This window comes from Canis lupus, chromosome 1 (assembly GCF_048164855.1).
Source record: "Canis lupus baileyi chromosome 1, mCanLup2.hap1, whole genome shotgun sequence".
Taxonomy (NCBI): Eukaryota; Metazoa; Chordata; class Mammalia; order Carnivora; family Canidae; genus Canis; species Canis lupus.
This window is the reverse complement of record NC_132838.1, coordinates 103,233,551-103,258,722: the sequence shown is the minus strand read 5'-3', so window position 1 is coordinate 103,258,722 and position 25,172 is coordinate 103,233,551. Positions and strand designations below refer to the sequence as shown.

Here is a 25,172-nt window from a genome sequence, read left to right as displayed (position 1 = left end):
TGTGTTCCTCTGCTTCAGCGAGCGCACATGTTGAACTCCACTCAGTCCCAAGCTTTAGCACTTGTTCACTCTTAGACTTTACCCCCACAAAACTCCCTCAGCTGGCAGCTCCTTGTCTTCATGTTCTCAATGACCTATTTCCTCTGAGAAAATGTCCATACTCACATGATGCAAAATCCCCCGCACTCTACTTCTCTGTCATCCTGTCTTCATATTTTTGTCACTTGTTTTTGTTTGAATTTATCTGTGAAATGTCTGCTTCTCCCACACCCTATATGTGTACTCAAATTGAGTATAAGCCCCAAGTGGGCAGAGTTCTTACCCATTTTATAGCTGTCCCTTCAGTTCTAAAACTGTTCCTGGTACTCAGTGGGAATTTTTATTTGAATAGAGGAGTGCCCATGGCCACCTAATGAGTGAGTGATGACCTATTTATTTTACAACTGGAAATCTGGTCATTTGACCTTTGGCTCAAATGCTCAACTGTTCAATGAATAGAATTTCAAATCCAGGTCTGTTGAGGTCAGAAAATGACTCTTTGTAAACAATGGTAAATTGAGCGGGTGTACCACTCAACTTCTTAGTGAGTTTCTGTTGAGATGTTTTCAACTCAGGATGGTTCTTTAGTCAAGGTCCATAAACATTAAGATAATGACATGTCAGGTTGTTCTGGAGAGCTAAAGTGGGTAGTTCTCATTAGCTCATTTGTATACCAAATTTACTAAAAGCTGACAGATGATCTGCTAGGTCCAGGAGATGTATCTGCATGGACTTCCTACCTACACTCAGGAATTTTTACACTCTCTAAAGGATCCCAGACTCTCAAAATGGGAACCACTGTGTCAAGACAAAAACTAAAGGAGTTCTATGTGAATTTTTTCTCTTTTTGGGAGTTGGTTCCTAAAGCAGCAGGTTGGGCAGTGATAATTGCCCAGTTCTTGGCACAGAGGCAACTGTCATTTGAAGTAGGAATACTGATTCGCTCTCTTTCATTTCTTCCCTTATTCTTCTTTAATGCCCAAAGCTCAGATCTCTCATGTAGAACAAGATGGAACCTTCTGCACAGCTGGGTTTCAACCTGCAGCCCCTTCTAGAACAGTTTGCCCAGGATGAGCTGAGCCAGTTCAAGTCTCTGTTGAGGCCCCTTTCCCTACAAGATGAATTACAGCACATCCCTGCGACAGAGGTAGAGGAGGCCGATGGGAAGCAGCTGGCAGAAATTCTTATCAACCACTGCCCCAGCCACTGGGTAGAGATGGTGACCATCCAGATTTTTGACAAGATGAACCGAACCGATCTGTCTGAGAGAGCAAAGGATGAGCTCAGGGGTAAGTAGAAACAAGCCCACATGGTGTCCTAGGAGGAAGGAGGAGTAGCCTCCAGGGTTTTTTATATGTAGGCATAACATTGAACCCTGAAGAGGCCACCTGTCCTGAACCCAAATGCTAGACCTTCATAAAGTCTAGTGGTGTCTTCCATTCTAGCTATTTCTACTCTGTCCTGGTATTGTGTACCTCCCCTGGCCTCCTCACTCTATATCCCTTCTCCTGTCCAAGACTGCTCCCGGAGGATATTCAGGATCCCATTCTCTCATACATCCAAGGTGTTAAATTATTACACACCCTCTGTTTGGTTTTTAGCTCCTACTCATGTTTCCTCATGCACACTCACAAATGAAACCCTTACCTTCCCTTCGACCAGCACTAATAGCATTTGGAGCTGGATGAAGAGCTGTCTTTTGCATTGCAGGATATTTAGCAACATCTCTTGGACCCTGGTGCTAGCATCCCAGCACCTCCACCCACTAGAAGCTAACAGCACATTCTCTTCACTTGCAACAACCAAAAATGTCTCTAGACACTGGCAAATGTCACTTGAGTGGAGAACCATGTTTTAAGTCAGTGGTTGTCAACTTTCACTGTTCTGGGCAATCTCCTCAGGAACTTATATATACTAATGGCCAGAACCTATCGCCAGAGACACTGATTTAGCGAAATGACCTGTGTCTCCCCTAGGTATGGGGTTCTTGAAAGCTCCTCGTGACACCTGTGTGCGCCCAAGGTTTTTTAAAATCCAGGGCTCTGCTGCCTAACAGAGTGGCCACAAGTGGTTAGCACATATTTGAAACATGGCTGATTCAGTTCAGACATGCTACAAGACTAGAATACACACAGACTTCTAACTGCATGGTTTTATGTACTATCTCATGAGCAACTCTTAAAATGACAATAAATCGAAGTGCCAGCATTTTAAATAGATACATAAAAATTATGAAAACCAGGGTTGCAGAGATATGCTAGTCTTACAGCTGCCCAAGACACACTTCTGTCCCCTTAATAAACCATATCTTGTCAAGCTGGACTGGGTCAGCCTTTTTCTCAGTCTTAGGGTTCCTTGAGCCTTTGGAGATTATTCTGCATAAACCTCCTTGACATTGAACACTCACTGTGTGTTCTCAACTACACAGGAAGCAACCATAGGAAGCCAGAAGAGACATGTAAGCCTGAGATAGTAACTTGACACATTTTAATTTTATCTCTAAGATCAGGTTAATGTCCTTTTTATGTAACTGGGGGTTTAAGTATGAGACCCAGTTGTCAACATGCGCATTCTTGAAGTCCTCTCTCCTAGGCAGAAGTTTAAGTACTGACATAGTTACAGGACTATAATGCCTCCTCTTTTCTCAGGGATCACCAGGACTACAGAACTAAAATGTGCAAACCTGGAAGAACCCCCAGAGCATGTAGAAGAAAAAGATTCAGGTTGGTCTTAGAACACCCAGAGTTGGAACAAGCCAAGCGACACATACCCCACCATGTTGTGTTCTCTCCACCCCCTTTCCTTTCTGGGAGCTCCATTTCCCCAACCTCATTTTCTCCACTACTAATAGTTATCAGTTGTCTCAGAGGAAATGCCTTCCTCCCTCACTTAACAACAAAGTGAGGAATGACCACTGAAGAGAACTGGAATTCTTTCAGTTCACGGAAAATTGGTGTACTGTATGGAGTTACTCTTTAATTTTTCAATTTCAGATGCTCAGACTTTAGTAATCTCAACTCCCAGATGAGAACATTGAAATATGCTGTCAGTAGGTGACTTGCCTCAACCAGCACTGTGGTCAGTTTAATGTAAATGAGTTGCTCAAGTCAGCCTGATAGTATTTTTGTCAATAGCCCTAGTGAAATACAACTTACCTATCCATAAATCTCACTCATTTTATGTGTACTACTAATTTTTAGTAAATGTACAGAGTTTTGCAACCATCACCACTACCCAATTTTACAATGTTTACATGGCCCCAAAAAGTTCCCTCATGTCCACATGTGGTCACTCCCTGGTCTCTGTCCTCCAATTTCAGGTGACCATTACTTTAGTTTTTGCATCTCTACACTTGACTTTTCTGGATGTATGTGATCTTTTGTGTCTATCTTTCATCGCTTAGCATATGTTTTGGAAGTTTGTACGTATTTTTGTGTGTATCCCTGATCTGCCTTTAAAAAATATATATATATATATCTCCATGAGAGACAGGCAGAGGGAGAATCAGGCTCCATGCAGGGAGCCTGACGTGGGACTCGATCCCGGGTCTCCAGGATCGCACCCTGGGCCAAAAGTGGCACTAAACCACTGAGCCACCCGGGCTGCCCTGATCCTCCCTTTTTATTACAGAATTATATTCCATTGTATGGATATGCCACAGCTGATTGCCCATCATCAATGAATGGATGTTTGAGGTTTTTTTTCTGCTTTTTGACTACCTTACATAATACTACCATGAACCTTCATGCGCTAGTCTTGGCATACACACATTTCCATTTACCTTGAGCAGATGCTCAGGAATTGTCTGGCATTCCACACAAACATGACATCACTTGTTTACTGAGATACTTGAGCAGCCATAATGGGTTGAAGCTCTATCTTCTGATATCCTGGTGCATATCTAGTCAAGTGGGGAAGATAGACAAGTAGTTTTGATAGATCACATTGATATTTTTAATTTAGTTTTTAATTGGTGTTCAATTTGCCAACATATAGAATAACACCCAGTGCTCATCCCATCAAGTGCCCCCCTCAGTGCCCGTCACCCAGTCACCTCTCCCCACTCACCTCCCTTTCTACCACCCCTTGTTTGTTTCCCAGAACTAGGAGTCTCTCATGTTCTGTCTCCCTTTCTGATATTTCCCACTCATTTTTCTCCTTTCCCCTTTATTCCCTTTCACTATTTTTATATTCCCCAAATGAATGAGACCATATAATATTTGTCCTTCTCCGATTGACTTCTTTCACTCAGCATAATACCCTCCAGTTCCATCTACGTTGAAGCAAATGGTGGGTATTTGTCATTTCTAATGGCTGAGTAATATTCCTCACATTGATTTTTTGATAGAGCAATTAGAACAAATGTTTATTGTTATAGTTCCACAGAGGAGAGGCATGTAACTTGGTTTAGAATGTCATTTGCTCTGTTCATCTCTATAAACCTATCTGTCGCCCCTGCCACAGATCTCTAAGAGATTAGATTCTGCACTTCATGGAACCAGCTTTAACACCGTATCTCTGATAAAAGAAATTCACATTTTTGTGTCATGCTCACTTTAATTTGTATTTTGCAGCATTTACACAAGTACAGGAAGAAGATGTCACAAATCCAGAAGAAGCAAAGGAAGGTTTGAAAGGAGAAAAGCCAGGTCTGTATCCTATCTTCCTGGATGAGCTTAGTGTCAGGTAGTTCTTGATAACTTCTCTATTATCATGTTCTTACTTGACACAGGTATTTTTTTTTCCTAATGAATAACCAGCTATATCCTATTTCCAACCTCTTATCACTGAAGGTAAACAAGATAAGTATATAAGTATATTGAAAGAGAAGGTCCAGCAAATGTGGAAGAAGAACTTTTGGCCTGGAGCCAGTGAAAACATTCACACTGTCACCCAGAAATATGAGACACTGATCCCATTCTGTAATCCTAAAATGCTTGCAGGACCATTTCCACACACGGTGGTGCTGCATGGTCCTGCGGGCGTTGGGAAGACCACTCTGGCCAAGAAGTGCATGCTGGACTGGACAGAGGACAGCCTTGCACAGACCTGCCCCACTGCCTTCTATCTCAGCTGCAAGGCGCTCAGCCGCAAGGGGATGTGCTCCTTCATAGAACTCCTGGCCCAGAGTGCCCCAGACCTGCAGGATGCCCTTGCACAGGTCCTGACCCAGGCACAGAAACTCCTGTTTGTCATTGATGCTTTCGAGGAGCTGCGCGTGCCCTCAGGGGTGGAGGCGCTGGTGCACGACCTGTGTGTGGACTGGAAGACACAGAGGCCTGCGTCCACCCTCCTGGGGAGCTTACTGAAGAGAAAGCTCTTACCCACGGCCGCCCTACTGGTCACCACACGGCCCGAGGCCCTAAGGGAGCTGCGGCTCATGGTGGAGCAGCCACTCTTCGTGGAGATCGAGGGGCTCTCAGAGTGTGACAGGAAGGCGTATTTCCTGAGACACTTTGGAGAGGAGGCTCAGGCGCTGCGTGCTTTCCACCTGATGAAGAGCAATGCAACGCTGTTCCAAATGGGCGCGGCACCCGCTGTGTGCTGGATGGTGTGCACCTGCCTGAAGCTGCAGATGGACGAGGGTGAGGACCCTGGCCCCACCTGCCAGACCACCACATCGTTGTTGCTGCGTTTCCTCTGCAGCCAGTTTGCGCCCGCGCAGGGCAGCTGTCTGGGGCTGCACCTCAGGTCTACTCTGCACGCTCTGTGCCTGCTGGCCACTGAGGGCGTGTGGACACAGACCTCAGTGTTTGATGGACATGACCTGCTCAGGCTGGGTGTGCATGAGTCTGACCTGCACCCTTTCCTGAACAGGAATATCCTCCAGAAGAGCAGAGACTGTGAGGGCTGCTACTGCTTCCTCCACCTGAGTGTCCAGCAGTTCCTGGCCGCTGCCCTCTACATTCTGGGGAGCCAGGACCACCAAGACCTTCCAGCAGGAAGCCCTAGCTGGGATGCTGGGAATGTGCAGAGGCTCCTCTCCAAGGAAGAAGGACTCAAGAACCCCTACCTAGCCCCCGTGGGGCACTTCCTATTTGGCCTCACCAATGAAAAGAGGGCCAGGGAGCTGGGGATGACTTTTGGCTGCCTGGTGTCCACCAAGGTCAAGCAGGAACTGCTGGAATGCAGGGTAGGGTCTCCTGAGAACAGACCCTTCTCCTCGGTGACAGACACGAAGGAGACTTTGCACTGTCTCTATGAATCCCAGGAGGAGCAGCTTGTGAAGGAAGCCATGGTCCAGGTGACAGAAGTGTCCCTGGTTTTCAAAGATACCTCAGACATCATGCATGCATCCTTTTGCCTCAAGCATTGTGAAAGCTTGCAGAAAATGTGGCTGCAGATAGAAAAGGGGATGTTTCTGGAGAATGATGCTGTGTCAGAATCAGAGGACCAGGCTGACCGGTAAGAATCCTCACTGTTCACTCTGTTAGCTTGCTTTTTCAGCCTCATCCCCTGCGTTAGAAACAGGGCAGAGTGTCCCCCCGCTCCCTTGGCATAGGATCAGAATTTTCTTCTTGCCAGAATTTCTTCTGCTAGCTTGCTCTTCAAGGTGGGGAACACAATGTTCGGATTAGGGATGGGATCTTTCTTTGGAACCAGACCTTGTTTTGAGACCTGCCTCCTTTTTTTTTCTTTAGCTGAGCAATTTTTGCAAATGGCTTGACCTTATTTCAGTCCACATGTTGGTTGTCCAGGTTGCCTGTTTGTATGGGATTGTTCCATTTGGCACAACAGACAGAAAAGCATTAAAGATGTAAAGTCAGAGATTGATTCAACAAGGTTTCAAAGCTTCACCCCATCGTGATCATGGCGAGTCCTATCATGGGCACCTCACCCAATACCAGTGACATCATGAGATGACCCCAGTCAGTCATGAGGCTTTGTTATTCTTGATGTAGGCTCGAGTAACATTAACTGAGCTCATACAGTTTCCAAATACTGTTTCTCACCTGGTGGCTACTGGAAACGTACAGTCTTTCATGTTAGGCATGAAGATCCTGGTTTCAGAAAAGGGTGCTTGTGTGGGATTAGAACTCGTCTACTGGTTTATGACGTTCTCTCTTGGTCACAATCCAAGATCACTGCTCACGGTCCTATGTAGGGCACACACACACATACTGCTGTTTATCTTATCAGCTCACCTCTTTCTCAACCCTAGGTCACCATCCAAAATCAGTATCTGAAATACTCATGTATATTCATGGGGCCAGAATAAAACACCCTCTCTGCTTTCCTGGTGGTTATGTCTGTTTTACATATTCCCTTAATTTTTCCTTCACATTCCTTCCCCACTTAACAGAGAGCCATGAACTTGAGTTACCCCAGGAAGCATTATGACCATGACAGCTAGGCATGAACATTTCACCGCTTCAAAGATCACCAGCAGTCCACAGACCTTATCCCTTCATCAGTGTCCTGATTTTGTTTCTTCTCTCATCCAAGTGTTTACACAGGCCCACATGCTAGTTTATCTAAATCTTTCTTCTACAGGAGGGTTGTCAAAGAGCTCCTTTGAATGAAAATAAAATTGCATAAATAGCATCCTCTCTCTATCCCATCCAAGATCCCCAAGTCAAATAGTCTCTATTTTTTTTTAATTTTTATTTATTTATGATAGTCACAGAGAGAGAGAGAGAGAGAGAGAGAGAGAGAGAGAGGCAGAGACATAGGCAGAGGGAGAAGCAGGCTCCATGCACCGGGAGCCCGACGTGGGATTTGATCCCGGGTCTCCAGGATCACGCCCTGGGCCAAAGGCAGGCGCCAAACCGCTGCGCCACCCAGGGATCCCTCTATTTTTCTTTTTAATCTTGGTTTGGTTCTATGCAATGGCTTGATTATCTCATCTTGATAAGACACTTGCACTAACCCTACACAGATTTCTTTCCCCAGGGCATATAGACCAGACTCTTTGAAAGTCACAACTAGGTTTATCACAACTTGTCTTCCTCCTGTTGCTTCAAGTTTTACAATAAGGTCACTTATTTTATTTTTCCCCCTTTTTAAAATTTAAGTTCAATTAGCCAACGTATAGTACATCATTAGTTTCAGATGTAGTGTTCAATAATTCATCAGCTCCATATAACATCCTGTGCTCATCACATCACGTGCCCACCTTCATGCCTATCACTCAGTCACCCCATCCCTCTACTCCCCTCCCCCCCAGCAACCTTGAGTTTTTTCCCCGGAGTTAAGAGTGTCTTGTGGTTTGTCTTCCTTTGATTTTGTTTTCCCCATTCAGTTATCAATGATCTGCTTAGAGCACTGGGTGTTATACTATATGTTGGCAAATCGAACTCCAATTTAAAAATATACAAAAAAAAAGAATTTTGGCTTATTCTGACCCTCTGTAAGATTCTTGTGCAAGAAATTTGAGTTTTTTCCAGTGACATGTCTTAGGTGATGAATTGTCTGATAGTGACACTAAGTCATTAAATCATCTGACTTTTAGAGTTCTATTTACTAGGAGTGTGTGCCCAGAGCAACCCTAAATATCTTCATGATGTTGGACAAATGTTATATTTTCTCTCCAGCAATCTTTGGTAAATTCCTTCCTTTGCCTTTTCCCAACAGGTCCCAGAATGATCAACACGTGCTTCCTTTCTGGATAGACTTCTGTTCCATGTTTGACTCAAATAAAAACCTGATATTTCTAGACATCAGTCAGAGCTTCCTTAGTGCCTCATCTGTGAGAATTCTCTGTGAAAAAATAACCTCTGCTACCCATAATCTTCAGAAAGTGGTGTAAGTAGAAGCTAACCCCTGGATGAAAACCCCTAGGGCATAACCAAGCTCCTTACATTTTTAAGGCTCCATTTTTATTGGAGCAATATTTGAATTCCTTTTCCAGAATCCAACTGGGCATTCAAGACATAAGAAGTTGAGATGGTCCATACCATACATTTGTCTACTGAAGCATATGAAGTAATTTTTTCCAATGTCTTATTGTGGTATAACATAAAACTTAACCATTCTTTTTTTCTTGAAATTTTATTTATCATGAGAGACACACACAGAGAGAGGCAGAGACATAGGGAGAGAAGCAGGCTCCGTGCAGGGAGCCCCATGTGGGATTCAATTCTGGGACTCTAGGATCACATCCTGGGCTGAAGGCAGGCACTCAATTGCTGAGCCCCCAGACATCCCATCCCATCTTAACCATTCTTAAGTGCACAGTTATGCACTTTAAATGTGTAAGTATGCAACCACCACCACCATCCATCTCCAGGACTCTTCAAAACTGAAACTCTGTCCCCAGTAAACAGTAATTCCCCATGATCCCTTCTCCACAGCCCTTGGCAAGCACTATTCCACTTTTTCTGATAAAGTAATTTTAATACAGTGTGAAATATGATTGGGATGACTACAAAACACTATGAGGAACATCCAGATCCTGGGGGCAGCTTTAATCCCTTTAAGACAACCATAGGACTATGTGTAAAGCAGGATTTCTCAGCCTCTGCTAACACTGGGGTTGGGCTCCTGCACATCATAGGATTTTTTAGCAGCAGTTCCAGCCTCTACCTTCCAAATGCCAGTGGCATCCACACCCTAGTTGTGACAACCTAAAATGTCTCCAGACTTTGTCAGGTGTCCTGGGGAGGAGGAGATTACAAAATCACTCCTAACTAGGAGCACCACTGGAGAGATGGTATCAGTGTGCTGTGTCCCAGGCCTGGGGCCTGGGTTGGGTGGGAATATGATCCCAAAATCTATGGAGTTGAATGAAGTTGGGAAGAAATGATGGGGTTCAGAAGCTCCAGAAAAAGGTAAGTACACAAGTTAAATACTTGTAATCAAGAGTAGAGTGTGCCCTATCCACCTATGACAGAGTCCTCCTGCGGAGCTCCTCTGTGCAGCTCATGTACTAGGAAAGTCCTGCAAGGCTTACACGTGGGCAGGCTGCTGGAGATGTTTAGAGAAGGAGAGAAAACATGATTTAGTCAACAAAGTAGGCTTCGGGACCAGGGAGACCTCCTCCAGACACAGATGTCCTCTTTCATAGGTTTCTTTCTCAATGCAGAGAAAGAAGGAGATGTTTATGCTCACTTGTGTTTCACCAGCTATGCAATCCTGATTCTAAATGCAAGATATTGAGCAGGACATAGCACTCCTGAAATGTGCCCATTGGTAATACTTCAGGGAAAAAAACTACCACCGTTCCTTATTTATTTCAAAAAGCCATAGAACAGCTTTTGTCTGAAACAATGTTCATGACCAACTTCTCTTTTCCAAAAGTTTGAGATCATGAAAGTATGGAACTTCCAATAGTTTCTAAAATTAGATCTCAGTCAAGCAGCACCAAGTTTCAGTTAAAGCAAAATGAGTGAGTTCTGGAGACCTAACTGTGCACTGGTGAGACAACAGTTAACAATCCTGCATTGTATACTTGAAATTTGCTAAAAGACTTGATCTCAAGTGTTTTTGCCACACAGACACAAAAAGGAAAATGGTGATTATGTGAATTGATAGGTATATTCACTAGCTTGATTACGGGGATGATTTCACAAGGTAGTAATATATCAAAACATTAAATTGTACACTTTAATATATACAGTTTGTGACCACACCTCAATGGAGGTGAAAAATATGAACAAAGTTTCCAGTGTTTAAACCTGTTGCAGCCCTTTGTTCTCATGTATATATAAATGCAAGATTTCACCTTTCTTATCCTTTCCCTAGCCTCAAAAATATTTTCCCAGCAGACGCTTATAGAAACTTCTGCATTGCTTTTGGTGGTCATGAGACTCTCACGCATCTGACTCTCCAAGGAAATGACCAGAATGATATGCTTCCCATTTTGTGTGAAATCTTGAGACACCCAAAATGTAATCTGCAATACCTCAGGTATATCTCACCATCACTGAAAACTTCCAGCATGTGAACAGAGTTCCTACAAGCCTATATAGCAATTTTGAATAAAGTAGGAGGGGTGGGGAAATCCCTTATTCTGATTAGAAACTGTACTCCTCCAGGCACATGCCACAGAACAGAAAATGGGCTAGACTTTAGTTTCCCCTTGTACTGATCATTGAGCAACCTGGGCAACCATCCACAACAGGCCTGAGTCCAAAAAAAATGGTTGGAGACTGGATACCATCCTCTATCAGAGAGAATTGGTTTATGGTTTGTTTCTCCTGTCATGATTCAGAATACCAGATTCTGTCCAGTATCCTCTGTCCAGGCAAAGATACTTTGGGAGCAACAGATTTTCCTTCTCTTGGTAGTCCTCTGGGTTGAAAGATCTCCCCTTGGGATATTCTCCACATGATAGCTCTGGTGAGTATTGTCATTACTCATCATGGGGTTCCATTGATCCTCGCTTGACCACATTTGATAATAGGAACACAGTTTAAGGTGATCTGTTGGTCTTGTTGGTGGTGTTCTGCCTATGCTGGTATGGTCTTGGGCTATTTAATTAGGTCTTATCCCCATCAGTAGGATGGAGTATTGCACATATCCCAGGGGTTTGAGGACTGACTGAAACAAAGTCTAAGCACACATGTATTCATTGTTGCGTTATTGATAGTAGCCACTGTCATAATTGACTATTACTAATGGCCTTCATTTCTTTTTCCTGTGAAGAATAATCAGGAAAAGAAAGTGTGCAATTTGAAGATTTTGGTCATTAGCTTGTTTCTTAAGGAGTAATGGACACCCAAAATGGAAGGAGGAGACTCTGTATAAATTTGGCTTATTTTATTGGAAGCCATTAGATATTCTATTGTGTTCCAATGCCCAGGTTAACTTTGGTTCCTCTATTATTTTTTAATAATTTTTTAAAGATTTTGTTCATTCATGAGAGACAGAGAGAGGCAGAGACATAGGTAGAGGGAGAAGCAGGCTCCCTGCAGGGAGTCGCGATGTGGGACTTGATCCTGGGAACCCGAGATCATGACCTGAGCCAAAGGCAGATGCTCAACCACTGAGCCACCCAGGCATCCCTGGTTCCTCTATCGTAGCTTAGACTCTGAGAGAAGAAAGTGTTTTGTTGAATTTTATTTAAGTTTAGCTTTCTGGTACATAGTCCACTTAGCACCTCATGTGAATATCAACTTTAATAAACACTCAACATGAGGGTATGACTTGTTTCCAATTTAAAGATGGAAATATAATGATTGTCCATCTCTGACTGACTTACTTCACTCAGCATAATACCCTCCAGTTCCATTCACACTGAAGCAAATAGTGGATATTCGTCACTTCCAATGGCTGAGTAATATTCCATTGTATACATAGACCACGTCTTCTTTTGTTATGTTTTATTCCAACTTTATAAATTTTTAATTTATACCTTTATTTATAAATTTAAAAATTTTATTACCTTTTGATTTATACTTTTCTCTTTTTTCAGCTTTTTTTATTGGAGTTCAATTTGCCAACATACAGCATAACACCCAGTGCTCATCCCATCAAGTGCCCCCCTCAGTGCCCATCACGCAGTCACCCCAACACCCCACCCACCTCCCCTTGCACTACCCCTTGTTCATTTCCCAGAGTTAGGTCTCTCATGTTTTGTCACCCTCACTGATCTTTCCCACTCATTTTCTCTCCTTTCCCTTTATTCCCTTTCACTAATTTTTATATCCCCCCAAATGAATGAGACCATATAATATTTGTCCTTTTCCGATTGACTTATTTCACTCAGCATAATACCCTCCAGGTCCATCCACATCAAAGCAAATGGTGGGTATTTGTCGTTTCTAATGGCTGAGTAACATTCCATTGTATACATCGACCACATCTTCTTTATCCATTCATCTTTCGATGGACACCGAGGCTCCTTCCACAGTTTGGCTATTGTGGACATTGCTGCTATAAACATTGGGGTGCAGGTGTTCTGGCGTTTCACCACATCTGTATCTTTGGGGTAAATCCCCAGCAGTGCAATTGCTGGGTCATAGGGCAGATCTATTTTTAACTCTCTGAGGAACTTCCACACAGTTTTCCAGAGTGGCTGTACCAGTTCACATTCCCACCAACAGTGCAAGAGGGTTCCCCTTTCTCCATATCCTCTCCAACATTTCTGATTTCCTGTCAATCATTCTATGGTTTCACTCATACAGGGAATATTAAAAATAGTAAACAGGATTATGGGGAAAAGGACAGAAAATGAGTGGGAAAAATTAGGGTGACAAAACATGAAACACTCCTAACTCTGGGAAACCAAGGGGTAGTGGAAGGGGGGAGGTGGGCAAGGGGATGGGGTGGGATAAAGGCCTAGTGATACCTCTAGGTCCTTGGAATTTTTTTGTTATTAATACAACCGTACCAAATAATGAAAAAAATAAAGATGGAAATAAGTTTTGATAAAGTTAAGTAATTTGGCCACATGTTCATATACAGTAAATGGCAGAATCAGCATTTAAAAAAAAAAACCCACTTGAAAGGCCATGATACACATAATGTCCCAATGAAATTCCTTTCATCCATGGTAAGAAAATTCTCTCCAGTAATAGAGTATGGGCACCTTGTTGCCTGATATGCTTGATTGAGTGGTTTTCTTTTTTTTTTTTTTTTTTAAAGATTTATTTATTTATCATAGACAGAGAGAGAGAGAGAGAGAGGCAGAGACACAGGAGGAGGGAGAAGCAGGCTCCATGCCGGGAGCCTGATGTGGGACTCGATCCCGGGACTCCAGGATCGCGCCCCGGGCCAAAGGCAGGCGCTAAACCGCTGGGCCACCCAGGGATCCCCCGATTGAGTGGTTTTCTAATTAAGTAGTTGTCAACATGCAGTCTCCAGATCAGCAGCAGCTGCATCACCTGGAAACTTGTTAAAACACAAATTCTTGGGCCTCACCCAGATCTTCTGAATCAACTTCTGACTATGTGGCCCAGGAATCATTGAGGTGGTGCAGGACACCCTAAAACAGAAATCAGTGGATTCTGCATCTGGAGTTTCTGAGGATTTGTGTTTCTAACTGCTTGCCAGATGATGCTGATGCAGCTGGTCCAGGGATCACACTTTGCCACTGCTCTATGTAATTTATTCTAGGACATGACATAATGTGGTAAAATGAGGGGTAAACCTGGAGACTGTTATCAAGCGTTTGGTTATCAAGAATGATGTGTTCTGGGATCCCTGGGTGGCGCAGTGGTTTAGCGCCTGCCTTTGGCCCAGGGCGCGATCCTGGAGACCTGGGATCGAATCCCATGTTGGGCTCCCGGTGCATGGAGCCTGCTTCTCCCTCTGCCTCTCTCTCTCTCTCTCTCTGTGTGTGTGTGTGTGTGTGTGTGTGTGTGTGTGACTATCATAAATAAATAAAAGTTAAAAAAATACTTTAAAAAAAATAATGTGTTCCCATTCTTCTGGCAGGTTGGTATCTTGTTCTGCCACCACTCAGCAATGGGCCCATCTCTCCTCCTCCCTCAAAATCAACCAGTCCCTGACATGCCTGAACCTCACAGCCAATGAGCTCCCAGATGAGAGTGCCAAGTTGCTGTGCACAACTCTGAGACACCCAAAATGCTTCCTGCAGAGACTGTCGTAAGTACTGCCTCTCTCCCTGGGAGCATCTCTTTTCCTATGTTTGGGGCCACATAGGGAAGAGCAGTGGGTAAAATCTGGATTTGCTGGACTACCCATATGGGACCTCCTACTGATGTGGACACCTGGTTCCCATTTCTGGTCCCAGGTATGTGGCTCATGCATCTTATCATTCCCTCATCCTTCCTTCATGATTGAGTGTTAAGCACATGATGAGAGCTATAGAGCTATAGATGCTATAGATGAGCTATAGATGTTAAGCACAAGATGAGCCATAGATGGGGCCTCTGGCCTTTAGGGACAGCCAAGAAAATTGGGTTTTGGAAATGTTCTCACCCTCTTACCATTTGTGTGGTGCTTTGGCAGGTTGGAAAACTGTCAACTTACAGAAGCCTGTTGCAAAGAGCTCTCTTCAGCTTTGATTGTCAACCAGAGGCTGACGCACCTGAGTTTGGCAAAGAACACTCTGGGAGATGATGGGGTAAAGCTTCTGTGTGAAGGCTTGAGTTACCCTGACTGTCAACTACAGATGCTGGTGTAAGTCCATGCTAGTTATTTGTGTGCATGTGCATACTGGATTCAAGTAGCACAGATGCAAGCATTTAATAGCTTCTCTGAATACCCCAAGTATGATACTGACAGATCTGATGAGACCTGGCAAGAGGATGTTAAAAAAAAAAAAAAGCAAGACATAGTGTCAATATTCCATAGGAATTTGGGGGATGTAGCTGATTTCCAGGGTTTTATGCATGTTTTTAGTGCCACATAACATAAGCTCTACCTGCAACTGGCTGTAGATGGAGGGTTTTTTTATAAATTTATTTTTTATTGGTGTTCAATTTTCCAACATATAGAATAATACCCAGTGCTCATCTCATCAAGTGGCCACCTCAGTGCCCAACACCCAGTCACCCCCACCCCCCGCCCACCTCCCCTTCCACCACCCCTAGTTCGTTTCCCAGAGTTAGGAGTCTTTCATGTTCTGTCTCCCTTTCTGATATTTCCCACTCATTTTTTCTCCTTTCCCCTTTATTCCCTTTCACTATTTTTTATATTCCCCAAATGAATGAGACCATATAATGTTTGTCCTTCTCTGATTGACTTATTTCACTCAGCATAATACCCGCCAGTTCCATCCACGTTGAAGCAAATGGTGGGTATTTGTCATTTCTAATGGCTAATATTCCATTGTATACATAAACCACATCTTCTTTATCCATTCATCTTTCGATGGTCACTGAGGCTCCTTCCACAGTTTGGCTATTGTGGACATTGCTGCTATAAACATCGGGGTGCAGGTGTCCCGGCGTTTCACTGCATCTGTATCTTTGGGGGAAATCCCCAGCAGTGCAATTGCTGGGTCATAGGGCAGATATATGTTTTTAGTGCCACATAACATAAGCTCTACCTGCAACTGGCAGGTAGATGGAGTTATGCCAACAAGCTCATTAAAAACACTAAAATCATAGGACAAATTTTGAGAAAAGAATACAGCTGCATTAACTATTTCTACTCAGATTCTATTCAGTGTTAACATCTCCAGTGTTCTTGCCATCTACAAAATCACCATTGACGGTAACTGCATTTCCTATAAACTAGTTTTAACCTAGAATATGCCTTAAGATACACAGTATCCAAAAACTCACTCACTTAAAATTTCACAAAGCATTCAGTCGTGGTTGGAGAAAGGTGGAAGAAAGAATTTTACCCCACTATCTCAGCCCCCAAGCACTAAAATAGTATGAAGTTCCACCCACTCACCAGCCTTCCCCTAATAGAAGTTGCAAGCCAGGGCAAGATAGATATTCTCTGCCCCATAATTAGGGTAGAAAGAATATGTACCACTTGTATTGATTCCCTAACTGTTTTTATAATAGTTTGTAACAAATTGTCACAAATTAAAAAGCTTAAAACAACACAAACTCATTGTCTTAAAGTTCTGGATGCCAGAAGTCCAAAATGGGTTTCACTAGGCTAAAATCAAGGTGTCTACCAGGCTGTGTTTCTTCTGAGGTCTTCAGGGAAGAAGCCATTTCGTGGCCTTCTACAGTTCTAGCCTGCATCCCTTGGCTCATGGTCCCTTCCTTCATGGCCAAAGCCAGCAGCATAGTGTCTTCAAATGTCCTTCTGTCTTTCTCATCACCTTTCCCCCCTGCTGGCTTTGACTCTCATTCTCCTTCTTATAAGGATCCTTGTAATTACCTTGGCTCACCTGGATAATCTCCCCACCTCCTAGATCCTTTATTCAACCACACCTGCAAAGTCCCCTTTGTATGTAACATAACATATTCACAGGGACCAGGGATTATCACATAGACATCTTTGCATGTATGGAGTGGGGTTGGGTGAGTGTGGATCAGCATGTAGACACCTACATCTGGAGGGGATGGGATAGCCTACATAATTGCTTATATAGTGATTATAACTTTGCCATGATTTCATTTCCATGTCCCATTGTCTGAAAGCTTGTCTAAATCCTGCAGCTTGAGGTCAACAACATTGGTTTTGGTGTATCTCCTCAGGGAAGACTCAGAGTTTACTTTCTTCATGTGATTGATTTCTAGGCTTTGGTATTGCAGCATAACCAGTGGTGGCTGCAATCATCTGTCAACACTTCTCCAGCAAAATTCAAACCTTACCCACTTGGATCTGGGGCTGAATCACATAGGGATTACTGGACTGAAGTTTCTGTGTGAGGCTTTGAAGAACCCAATGTGTAACCTCAAATGCCTATGGTAAGTTATGTTTTTTTTATTTTAATCTGTATATGAAATAAAATATTATATAGGAAATCCCCCCAGCTCTAATACAAGAGATTGGAACAAATTTGTTTTATAAATTTATTTTTTATTGGTGTTCAATTTGCCAACATATAGAATAACACCCAGTGCTCATCCCGTCAAGTGCCCACCTCAGTGCCCGTCACCCAGTCACCCCCCACCCACCTCCCCTTCCACCACCCCTAGTTCGTTTCCCAGAGTTAGGAGTCTTCCATGGTCTGTCTCCCTTTCTGATATTTCCCACTCATTTTTTCTCCTTTCCCCTTTATTCCTTTTCACTATTTTTTATATTCCCCAAATGAATGAGACCATATAACGTTTGTCCTTCTCAGATTGACTTATTTCACTCAGCATAATACCCTCCAGTTCCATCCACATCGAAGCAAATGTGGGTATTTGTCGTTTCTAATGGCTGAGTAATATTCCATTGTATAATTGTACTTCTGAATTGGCTTTCTGACATTGAATTGTAATCCAAATTTTGTAACTCTGTGGGAGAGAGGACGGTTTCTGATTCTTTCTTTTGAGGTGAATTTTTCCTTCTAGTCATTTTGCTCAGTGCAGAGTGGCCAAAAACAAGTTGTACTGGGAAAAGGAGAAAAAGAAGAGAAAAAAGAAAGAAGAAGAAGAGGACGAGAAAAAAGGGGGGGAAGCAAATAGAAAGCAAAAACCAAGGGGAAGTATCCTCTGATTCTATATACTGTAAATCCCTCGACTTCCCCTGGAACTTTCCAGTGCTGCTTGGTCAATAACTTGCTTTTCCCCTGTTTGTCTAGCTGGTCTTCTGGGGAGGGGCCTGCTATGCTGAGTCTCAGGTGTGAGCACCTGGGGGAGCTGCTCGGCCCCCTGCCTGGTGCCCGACTCTGGAAATTTGTTTAACCTGTTTATCCTGTGAGGCCACTGTGAAGCTCAGTGGGGTTGTTTATCCTGTGAAGCCCCAAGAGGAACAACAACAGTGGAGGCGGCCAGCTCTCCAGCTCTAGAGTCAGCTCCTGCAGTAACTACCGGTGCTCTCAGTCTGCAGGGCCTGGATGCTCCCGGGGCGGGGGCCGCTGATCTGCACAGCTCGGGTCGCCTGGTGGCAGGAATGTCTTTGCTGTCCTGTGCCCTCCTGGCTTCTGCCTGTCCCGGGGAGCGGGGAGTTGGGAAGCACCGGATCTTGGGCTGTGTCCCTGGCACCCTGGGCTCTGGGGCCTGGCTGCTGGAATCGCTCCTCTGCGTGGAGGCTCTGCCCGAGCCCCTCCGAACTGCTCCTGGGTCCAGCCAAGCGCAGGCTGCAGCCCTTTAGGGAGCTCGGCCGTGGTGTGTGGTGCCCAGTGGTGCCCAGTGGTGCCCAGTGGCAGGAGAGTTCTTGCTGTCTTGTGCCCTCCCCGCTTCCACCTGTCCCTGGGGGAACACAGGATCATGGGCTTTGTCGGCTTTGTGCCCTGGGGTCAGGGCCTGTGCTGCTGGAATCCCACTCCCGGGGTGCGTGGCTCCCGAAGGCAGCAGGGCACAGACCCCTCCGTCTGGAGCCCCCGCCTAACCAAGTGACTTCTCCCAAATGTCCGGTGGGCTGTGCTCTCCAGATCTTTACCGAGATCGGTCCACATTTTGTGGTGCACTTTCCCTGGGCGCACTGCTACTAGTGGCTCTGGGAAACTGAAGGCTTCACTGCTCCTCCTGTGATTCTGCCCAATTTCCCTGCTAAACACTTTTCTGCCTGGGAAGAATCCAGTGCAGATTTTTAAAATTTCCACTTCTCTGGGACTGGGCTTTCCTGTCCTGGAGGCTTTGGTTGCCCAGGTTTACTTTAGCCTGGCTCTTCATGGTGCCCCTCCTCCACTTGATAGTTAGTTATCTATCTATCTATCTATCTATCTATCTATTATTTATTTATTTATTTATTTATTTATTTATTTATTGCTAGAAGTGAAAACCCTTCTCTCTGTAGCATTCAGGCTGTTCTCTCTTTAAATCTCAGGTAGAATTTGTAGGTGTTCAGGATGTTTTGAAAGTTATCTAGGTAAGTTGGTGGGACCAGGTGAGTTGAGGACCCCTATTCTTCTGCCATCTTGCCACACCCCCCCCCAGAAACTTCTATTTTTAAACAATAAAAAAATATCTCAGCAAATAGTATTCTCACATTTTTTAAAAGGAATTATGTGAGTTGACAGATGGGTTAATTAACTTGATTGTGGTGATCACAGTGTGTACCTATATTAAATCATCTTTGTATGCCTTAAATACATACGACTTTTATTTGTCAATTATAGGTCAGTAAAGCTGGGGGAGAAAACTCACTAGAATAGTTAAAGGAATAGCTTCTAGTCTAGGTCATCTCAAGGTAACCTGTGGACCATGTTAAAGATGCAACACTTATGGCATCAAGAAGGAATGGCTGCCTCAGATCCCAGCCTCCAGAGTGGTAAGAATTCAACACTGCAGAAAATGTCAGCTCCACAAGCAGATAAATGGCCTCAACTCAGTTCTGCCTCACGATCCTGCATGAGTTAGGTACCATCATTCAGACACACTTGAATCTGGAACTTTACCTGTAAAGAACTCTCAGATGGCAGCTTGTTTTCTGGCCTCTACAGCACAAGAAGGTAAGGCAGAGTCATGGCGTTTAACCTCTACCACATACTAGAAATGCTTGCAGCTTTGAGAATCCTGACACCCAGGCTGTACCTCAGACCTCTGAAATTGAGAGCTCCACAAGCAAGACCCAAACAATAGTATTTGTAAAGTTCCCAGCACGAATACAGTTTGCATTGGTGAGGATGCCAACTGAATAAATCCTAGAGCTCACAGGTGGGAAAATTCTGATTGTTACCATTCATGGCAGGTGCCTGTTTGCAAGAGGGTGGTGATGTTAATGATGGCAGGGAGGATGCTCTCTCAACCACACACGCATACTGGCATGGGGAAGTATCTAGTGAGCTGTGACTTCCCTATGGCATAATTTGCTTTGCATTTTAGGAAATGGAGTTGGTTGTATCCATCAGAAATGTTGGTTATGATAATGAAATATGTTTGTGTGTTATTCGGGGTGCCAGGAAGTATGCTAAATGTTTGATGTTGCGTTTAGCCTCTTCTAAATCCTAGGGAATTCTTTTTTTTAATAATTTTATTTTTTATTGGTGTTCAATTTGCCAACATACAGAATAACACCCAGTGCTCATCCCGTCAAGTGCCCCCCTCAGTGCCCGTCACCCATTCACCCCCACCCCCCGCCCTCCTCCCCTTCCACCACCCCTAGTTCGTTTCCCAGAGTTAGGAGTCTTCATGTTCTGTCTCCATTTCTGATATTTCCTACCCATTTCTTCTCCCTTCCCTTCCAGAATGAAATCCTTAATTCCTTCTTTCAAATGTCAAATCCAAGCCTTTTTAAAATCCGGCTACTATCTTCCTGATATCTAGAATCTGTTTTCGTACCCCTACATCTCCTGGTAACTTCTGGGTTGTTGTATAGCCTACGGCTGGTCTGAATCTGCCATCTCTACTCCCCTACAGTTTTTCAACTCTTGTCATGCTTCTGGTCAAAATCTCCAGTGGTTCCCCATCTCGTCCCAAGTAAAATCTGAAGTTTACAATGGCCTAAGGGCCTTTTGTGAAATGGCTCCCTCTTATCTGTGACCTCATCTCTTACAACCCTCCCTGGTTCACTCTCAAGCTGGCTGTCTTGATATTGTTTTACATGATAATCCTCCATGACCTCAGGACCTTTGCATAAGCTATTTCTCTGCCTGAGGAACTCCTACTCCAGATCTCTCTATGGTTCATTCTCTTCACCCCTGAGGTCTTCATATTGACCTATAGGTCAACTATTGTAGTGAGCATCCCCCAATTCTCCTTTTGCCTTTCATGACCCTTATTGGATATGGCACACCACATATATCTGTTTCCTATTAGCACATGAGCTCAGAGGGAAGAGACTTCTCTTGTTCCCTGTTGGATACCCAACACCCAGGCGTATGTCTGGCATATAGGATGGTATCAGTAAACATTGGTTGAATGACCTAATTTTGTGTCTCCCCTATAGGTTGTGGGGATGTGCCATCACTCCTTTCAGCTCTGAAATCCTCTCATCTGCCCTTGGCAGAAATCAGAGCCTGGTCACACTGGACCTGGGCCAGAATTCCTTGGGGTATAGTGGAATAAAGATGCTGTGTGATACCTTGAAACTTCACTGTTCCTCCCTCCGGACACTCAGGTATGATCCTCCTGCTGTTCAGTGTTTTTCCTCCATGATGGTAGGTTTGCAAGGGGAGCACAAACCACAGGAATTGTTGTAGGCAACTACTAATAATATTCAGCCTTCATCCATTAATGTTTGGTCACCTGATAATTCTCCCATTGGTCTCTTCTGTTGCTTTAGCCGGTAAGATGAGCCAAAGGAGGGATGCCTGGGTGGCTCAGCGGTTGAGCACCTGCCTTCAGCCCAGGGTGTGATCCTGAAGTCCTGGGATCAAGTGCCACATCGGACTCCCTGCATGGAGTCTGCTTCTCTGCCTATGTCTCTGCCTCTCTCTCACTATGTCTTTCATGAAAAAATAAATAAAATCTTAAAAAAAAAAAAAAAAAAAGATGAGCCGAAGGGTGAGACCCAAACCTAGTCTGAAATCAAGAATCTGGACAGGGATCCCTGGGTGGTGCAGCGGTTTGGCGCCTGCCTTTGACCCAGGGCGGAATCCTGGAGACCCGGGATCGAATCCCACATCGGGCTCCCGGTGCATGGAGCTTGCTTCTCCCTCTGCCTATGTCTCTGCCTCTCTCTCTCTCTCTCTGTGACTATCATAAATAAATAAAAATTTAAAAAAAAAGAATCTGGACTAGGACTTCTCTAAGAGAATGGAGAGTTATGGTGGCCAGCCATTGTCATGTTAGGAAAATCAGACTGCAGCTCTCCTGCAGTATTCTGAAAAAGAGTTTGTGTTGGGGCTGTATTAGTTACAGAGGTCTAGCAATTGGTCCACCTTAAAGGCATGTTCTGTGGAGTGAGTCCACTGTTGAATGAAAGGAGTCTGTCCTCTGTTGTTCATCAAAGCAAGTTGCTATTGACCTGTGTTGTCTACTTGCTACCATGGCAACAAAGAACAGTACAACTTTTCTTGGTCTTACCCAAGCTTGTTTAAATACTCAGATGCAAAAACAAACAAAAAGAAATACTCAGATGCAATGTAGACAACCAATGGCTTGAAATGATAATTATGTAGAAGGAACAGATTATATATGTACTCAACAGGTAGCTTGCTAGTCAAAAGAAGGGATTTATAGACTCTGACATTTGTTTCTGTGTTTAGCCCCTTTTTGGTGAGCTAGTCCTCTCACTTTATGTAATATCAGTGACTTTTAATCTAGGTGTAAAGCCCTAGAGACAATATTGTAGCTGTTTCTTTAGATGTTCTTTCCTGAGTCTTTGAATCTCAAAATGAGCCATTCAAGGGCAGGGGCGGGGGAGGGGGGGCCTTCCTGAATCACAGATCCTTTACAGGCATGAAGATCCTGGATTCAGAATTTGATTTTTAGTTCTTTGACTTTTTCATCTACCCCGTATCCTTCTAAGATTTTAAGTTAACTGGAGTCTTTTCCTCTTGCTTGGAATCAAAGAGCCCTACCATCATACCTCATTCTTAGTCCTGGTGTGGTTCACACCCTGTTTCTGATTCCTTTATCACTTGACCAGACACAAATTGACTATAGGAACTAATCCTGTGCTTCTACAGCAGACCATGACCAACCTCCAACAATCACAAATAGACACAATTGCATCTGACCTTGGAGGGTCATGTTGAAAATATTTTGAAGCTCGTTGGTCCTTACTTTAAGTGAAGTTATTTTTATTGTGATTTTGGTATATGTAAACATTGTAACATTATCACCATAATCAAGCTAATTAATACATCCATCACTTCATATAAGTTACCTTTTGTGTATACATGTGTGTGGTGAGAACACTTAAGATCTACTATCCTAGCAAGTTTCAGGTATACTTGTCAGTATTATTGTCATTGTGCTATACATTAGACCTCCGGAACTTCTAACTGAAGGTTTATTGTGTGGATATTTTATGAATCTTAAACAGCAAAACAAAAATTCATTAATATTCTAGCAAAACCAGGCCACCTGTCTGGCTCAGTCAGTAGAGCATGTGCTCTTGATCTCAAGGCCATAAGTTCAAGCCCCACATTGGGTATAGAGATGACTTTAGAAAAAAAAATATATATATACCCTAGCAAAACCAGAACTATAATGCCAGCAAGAAACATGACAGCTAATATCTTCAATCTCTTACTTTTATACATATTTTGCTTTAATTATTCCCTCTTGCTTTGTCCTCACTCTGTTCCCCATCTCCATATCACAGAGATGAATACCAAAAGGTGAATTCCACAAATGAGGCTGCTATTATCACAAGTCAAATAAAAGGTATTGGTCAGCTATATCATGTAGCAAAGGGGGGACAAAATCTTGTCTGAGTGCCTTGGTTCACGTGTGTGTGTCTTGTCCTGGGTCCACGAAATAGAAGTTACCAAAGTGAGCTGTGTAGTAGGCAGGTATTAGAATTAAATCCTGGATGTATCAATCAATTCCATCTCTCCAAACATGATACGAGATCACCCAAGATCATTCAACCATGCAAAAGCATTACAACATTAACCTGGTATTCTCTTTCCCTACCAAATCAATATGGAACCCTGATTTGCAGCATACAGTAATCAGTAAATATTGCCCCTGCCCCTGCTCTAAAGTATGAGACTTGCAGGCACTTGGGCATTTGGAATGAATCTCCTTGAAGCAACAAGAAACCTTCCTTTGTCCCATTGTAACTCCAGGTTGAAGATAGATGAATCTGATCCTCGAATCCAGAAGCTGCTAAAAGAAATCCAAGAATATGACCCACAACTGACCATCGAGAGTGATGACCAAGATCCAACCAATAACCGGCCTTCTTCACATGACTTCATTTTCTGAATCCCCTGGACTTATTCCTTCCCAAGTAAAATCCAGGATCATCAACATGATGTTGAACTTCCTCTGAGCCCTCTCAGTGATGTTATGTGCTGGGCCAGATGTTACTGTATCCCTGGTTGTGCCTTCAGCTTCTATGAAACATGCACAGGTGGTTTACTTACCCCTATTATGGACAGAATGCCTATATCTTGAGTCTATCAAGAGCAATAAAGGTGTGAATGCATTCATGAAGGAGATTCTTTATTAATGGATTCTGACCAAACATAGACAGAAAAATACTTTATTTGGGGAGAACCTAACACAGAAGGAAAAACGGGGACAGAAATGTTTGTGATCTCCTTGGTCTGTTCACCTTGCCAGTCACTGCCCAGTTCTGGCATTCCTTGATCTGTGTGGGTAGCTGCCTGATGGTCTTCTTCAGAGTATTTCTCCTACCAATCCTACAACAGTTTGTAGCATTCTTAAGTGCTTCAGTGAAGCCCATATATGATCATTTCTTTGATCAACTTTTTAGTAATTCCAACCTCAGGGTACTGGGTGGCTCAGTTGGTTAAGCATCTACCTTCCGGTCAGGTCATATCTCAGAGTCCTGGAACTGAGCCCCACATTGGGCTCCCTGCTCAGCAGGGAGTCTGTTTCTCCCTACCCTCTGCCACTCTCCCTATTTGTGTTTTCTCTCTCTCTCTCTCTCTCTCTCTCTCTCTGTCTCTCTCCCTCCCCTCAAATACAATCTTTTAAAAAGGTACTTTAAAAAAAAAATAATCCCAACCTTATAAAAAGCATAGCTCCATGGCATGCACAGCTCTCCCCCCGCCCCTAACCACTTACTTCCTTATGGCATACAGAATCCCAAAAGTCTGTACAACAACTGTAAGAATCACTTTGTTAGGCACTAATTTTTACATT

At 43.7% G+C, this 25,172-nt stretch overlaps 1 protein-coding gene across 1 annotated transcript; it reads left to right on the top strand.

Annotated features, from left to right (window-relative positions):
* The first annotated feature begins 1,048 nt into the window (after positions 1 to 1,048).
* On the top strand, positions 1,049 to 24,414 carry NLRP2 (NLR family pyrin domain containing 2). Its single transcript, XM_072810052.1, has 10 exons — positions 1,049 to 1,328; positions 4,614 to 4,688; positions 4,833 to 6,444; positions 8,614 to 8,784; positions 10,723 to 10,887; positions 14,359 to 14,529; positions 14,896 to 15,066; positions 17,094 to 17,264; positions 21,334 to 21,504; positions 24,128 to 24,414. The coding sequence occupies exons 1-10, from the start codon at positions 1,049 to 1,051 to the stop codon at positions 24,264 to 24,266; spliced, it is 3,126 nt and encodes a 1,041-aa protein (XP_072666153.1). The 3' UTR covers positions 24,267 to 24,414.
* The last annotated feature ends 758 nt before the right edge of the window (positions 24,415 to 25,172 follow it).

What these genes read in the sequence shown, in the direction of transcription:
- NLRP2 (XM_072810052.1), top strand. Translation starts at nt 1,049, where the DNA reads ATGGAACCTTCTGCACAGCTGGGTTTCAACCTGCAGCCCCTTCTAGAA. An exon ending in TGTAATCTGCAATACCTCAG is followed by an intron (nt 10,888 to 14,358) that starts GTATATCTCACC and finishes TTCTTCTGGCAG; the next exon opens with GTTGGTATCTTGTTCTGCCA. An exon ending in TGTCAACTACAGATGCTGGT is followed by an intron (nt 15,067 to 17,093) that starts GTAAGTCCATGC and finishes ATTGATTTCTAG; the next exon opens with GCTTTGGTATTGCAGCATAA.